General features: G+C 37.2%; 1 protein-coding gene across 1 annotated transcript; it reads right to left on the bottom strand.

Moving 5' to 3' along the window:
• Positions 1-2,482: 2,482 nt before the first annotated feature.
• Positions 2,483-3,421, bottom strand: LOC119537828 (olfactory receptor 5AN1-like). The gene has a single exon (XM_037840410.1). It carries the CDS (start codon positions 3,419-3,421, stop codon positions 2,483-2,485), a length of 939 nt encoding a protein of 312 aa, XP_037696338.1.
• Positions 3,422-4,890: the final 1,469 nt, after the last annotated feature.

Raw genomic sequence — 4,890 nt, forward strand, 5'->3', positions numbered from 1 at the left:
CTTACTCTACCAACTTGGAATGCTCTTCTCCTTTCTCAAATTAATCTGAAAACATCAGCTCAAGGTTCTCCTCTTGGGTGAACCAACTATTGACCTCTTTCCAGTCTCTGTGACCTCTTACTCTTTTTGCCTCCCTTAGCTTATAGCTCTATTTCAATCATCCTCCATTTGACCTATTCTTAAAATCCAGAATTTGTAATTTTATGTATATGGCCTGGCTCTTAACTAGATATGAGTATACAAAATCTTTCTTATTTTTCCCTTCATCTTTACCACCCACTTTCATACATTTATCTACAAAGCCCTCAGTGACAGCTAGAAGATTGACTGTGTCCCATTATTTATTATATAGCCATATCTTTGTGAAATTACTGTGATTAAACTAAACTATCCTTTTAGTCCCATAGGCTAATCTTAGTTAAAATATATGGTTCCACTAAGAGTAATTATAGAATTTAGCATTGGTCTAAATGTTCTCCACAGGCAAGTGTGTCTGTATAATTATGTTTTGATTGTCCTCAGTTTTGTCTTCTAAAATAATACCTTAATGGCAGCTCCCTTCAGTACTTCAAGTAGTGGTTCTCAACAGTAGCCTATGGAGACATATTTGGAAAGCAGCAGCTCCCAGAGACCACAGTTATCCCCAGCAGGTCTCAGAATGTTAACTTCCAATGTTCATCAGCACTTGTGTTCTTCACCTTCCTGAGCCCATATGTGCCCATTAGATGCAGATCTGTGCAATATTATGGAAATTTCCACCACTAACACCTAAAAGTTGTCTGCCTACTGCTGAAGCCCTAAGGGCTCTCTAGGAACAGACTTCTCATATGTTCTTACACATTTTTAATGAACAATGGTTCAAACTACATAACAATAACTGGATTGGACATCCCACATCCTATACTCCTAGTTAGCATAAGATGGACCCACAGGTTCTCCTATTCTCACCAGTCCTCCTTGTCTCATTTTTGGCCAAATGCAAATTCATAGAAGATTTGGCAAATGCTTCTAATACCTCTTCCCTTGTAAGCCTAATTAAGCAGAATAATCCATATGACTTTTATCCAAATTGATGTACCAAGACAACATTAAGAGTCCAATGAATTCCAAATACAATATGTAAATATGGTGGCCACTGTTTATTTTAGTATGCTCAAGTCTTAGAAATCTGGCAAATCAATAGTCAGTTTTGTAAGACATCATCTTCCTCTTTTTAAACAGAAAGCTGGAATCACAAGCTTTAGTTTATTTCTTCAGATTTCAAATAAGGATGGGTAACTGGTAAATGTTGAAAACCCCACTTATCCCACTACCTATGCATCCCTTCCTTAAGCTTCATGTAAAAAATATCATCATTAAAGTAACAGTCATTGTGTACAATTCAAGGTATAACCCCATACAACCATAAATTTCCAGGACACAGAACATTGAACACATACATAAGAAAGAATTATTTCATTTTCCCAGAGTTGTCTTGGTCTCTGCATCACTGAACATTCAGTAAATCTATTCAGTGACTTACAATGACCTTTAACAAATGAAAATAGCAAACCATGAAGATAAATTTCAAATATCATAAATGATTTGATAGTATGATGCTATCAACTGTATTAACTAAGATTGTTTTCAGGATTTATTGAAAGCAAAAAAGACAGGCTAGAATCCCAAAATATGAGATATTACAATCGTATGTGGCACGGACTTTGAATATCATCTCCCAACAGAAATCCCCACCAAACCACAGATGTGAGGATTAAATCATCAGACTCATATGTAAATGACAATAAGGGATATACACACCCCCCTTCCATCCTTCAGGATTCAAATTACATCCTCCTCCCTTAAGCTACAACTGATTGAGAAGAGGACATGACCAACAACTTCTTAGATGGGTTAGCACTGAGAAGTGTCTTAGACAAACCTTAAGTATTTCAGATTGGTCTTTCCATGAAGCACAGCCAGGCCAATGGAACAGTTTTGTTCTGTCCAAAGGCATATCCGCTTTCACTGTTCATTCTCATCTGGTTAGAAAAACAGAATGATCAATGCTCACCCCCATGTTTGGATTAAGCTACATCAGAGTATTTAGGAGACAAAGTTTATGGTCCCCTGGGGGACTCTGTCAACACCAATCCTTAGGAGAAGAGGATTGAGATTTAGAAGACTCATATCTCTGAAACAAAAGAAGCAAAATGGCTTCTAAACCTTGTGTTTCACAAATACTTGTGGTTAGATTGGTAAATGAAGTGGCCACCCCTGGTGTATGGTGAACCAAATGAACCTCCAGGACTTAAAGATATGATGTTTCTGTGACATCAACTCAGCTGTTGGTCCATAATGGCATGTTGTCTGTATTAAATTAAGTGTACTTCATCCATACACAGTATGAATTTTGTTAATCCCATTCATGTACATATTAATGTGGGTTAAGGTGATTGGTTCTGGCTTGCCAAATCAGTCACACGTCTCCTAATCTGTGATCTTAGCAGTGCCTTCCCTTCTTTTGCAACCTCTTCAAGGCATCTTTGATGTCCCTGTTCCTCAGGCTGTAAATCAGGGGATTCATCATGGGAATTACCACAGTGTACAAGACTGATGCAAATCTGTCAAAGCTGGAGGAACCACTAGAGCTAGAACTCAAATAAACAAACATACCTGATGTATAGAAGAGGGAAACAGCAGTTAGATGAGAAGCACAGGTGTTGAAAGCCTTGGACCTGCCTTTAGCTGAAGTGATCTTCATGATGGAGATGACAATATAACCATAGGATATCAAGATAATTAGAACATTTGTTATCCCAAATACCAGTGATAATATAGCGAGCATGACTTGTATGAAGAAAGTGTCAGTGCAGGACAATTTTAACAACTGAGGCATGTCACAGAAGAAGTGGTTGATAACATTAGGCCCACAGAAGTGTAGCTGAAGCAAGGCACACAATTGGGATATAGAACCAGAGAGTCCAGTCATATAGGCTCCCAGTGCCATCCGACCACAGAGGCTGGGAGACATGATGGATGAATACAGCAGAGGGTTACAAATGGCAGCATATCGGTCATAAGCCATGGCTGTCAGGAGCCAAGATTCACTCAGCCCCGTGGTTGAAAAGATAAAGTACTGAACAGTGCAGCCCAAAAAGGTGATTGTTTGCTGTTTCTGAAAGAAGTTGAAGAGCATCTTTGGAACTGTGGAGGTAACATAGCACATATCTATGAAAGACAAGTTACTGAGGAAGAAGTACATGGGTGTGTGGAGGAGGGAATCCATCCTTATTAAGAAGATAAGAGACAAGTTCCAGGTCAGACCCGTAATGTAGATCACCAGGAATATGAGAAAGAGCACCGGTAAGATTCTAGGAAAATCTGAGAATCCCAATAGGAGGAAATAGGTGACCTCTGTAATATTTCCTCCCCGATTCATTGATGCACTCCTCTTAAAATCTGAAAGGAGAGAAGGGAACCCATTGCTGATCCAGGTAAAATGATATTATTATCATTTTCATATGTGACAGTCTTTTCCTCTATTGACCTGTTGAATCAAAACACTGCTGTCCTTCTGGTAAAAAGAACCCATCTTTTTTCCTCAGACTAGTCATGAAGTAGCTACTCAGTGCTTTGGGTTTCAACTAATTCATGTAGTCTCATGGAATTAAAATAGATATATAAAAGTTGAATGGCAGCCCTTTAAAAAGTACTATTAGAAATACTTTGTTATATTTAAAGTAGAAATCATTGAATAAAACAAAAATTGTTCAAAGACCTCTGTGAATTAATTACATAAGTGCTGTTGTATAACTGTAAAAGCGTTAATGGCATCTTTGTAGAATAAATTTGAAAGACCTGTTATAGATCATCAAGATTTTAAAATTTTTTTCTTTTATGCTTAAGAAATATTTTCCCTCTTATACAATTTTTCATACTTTCCTACAAACTATTTAAAATAACATCTCCAAACTGGTCTGAAAAATAGCATCATAATTTTTAACTCTGATTTTTTTTTTTGGTGGGGCAAAATTATAAGTACCCAATACAGTTACAGAATCAGTCCTCTATGGAAGCCTTCACACTGAGCATTCCAGACAGAGGTGAGCAAAGTTCACTACTGGCCCCAAATATTGTCAGTATTAGGGTATTTTGACTATTGGAAAATAGCATAGTATCGTGGCTAAGGGTTTGGGCTTTGGAGTTTGAGTTCTGATACCCACTTGCTTTATGAACTTGCCCCAGTGGCTTAAACACACTAAACTTAGTTTTACTCTTAATAAAATGAGAATAATAAGAACCCCTGAACTACAAGGTTTTGGAACAGTTATAGAGGAAATGGTGCAAGTTCTCAGAACACAATTCACTACATAGTAACTCTCCAATTGGCTATCATTACCATTGATTGCTCAGAGAAGCCCTGGACTGCAGCATTTAACAGGTAATTTGGGGAAATTCCTGAGACATCATCAGCCCTGCAGACAGTCTAGCATGGCTTCCAAGACAAACCACGTAGGGTCTGAAGATACAAATAAAGCATTTTCCATTTGGTTTGATGAAATTCAGGTAAACTGGGTTAATGGAAAACCAGCATCAATCTACAATGGTCCTTGAAATACAGAAAAGGTTATAGTAAATATTTCATTTCCCAAATACTAAGAGGTATAATTCTTAACTTTTTGTAGATAGTCATGTTGATTGAGCTCACTAACAGATTCATAGCAGATAACACCTGTTGGGACTGAGCCATTCTATATAATCCTTTCTTGAGATGAAAGAGAAAATCAGGATACAAGTCAATAAGATTTTGAAAATGATACATAATTAGGGAGGAGTTGAACTTTCAAAAATTAAAAGGATGATTTTTCTGTAACCAATAACTGCTATAATAAAAATGAATTTTAAAAA

This window comes from Choloepus didactylus, chromosome 6 (assembly GCF_015220235.1).
Source record: "Choloepus didactylus isolate mChoDid1 chromosome 6, mChoDid1.pri, whole genome shotgun sequence".
Classification (NCBI taxonomy): Eukaryota; Metazoa; Chordata; class Mammalia; order Pilosa; family Megalonychidae; genus Choloepus; species Choloepus didactylus.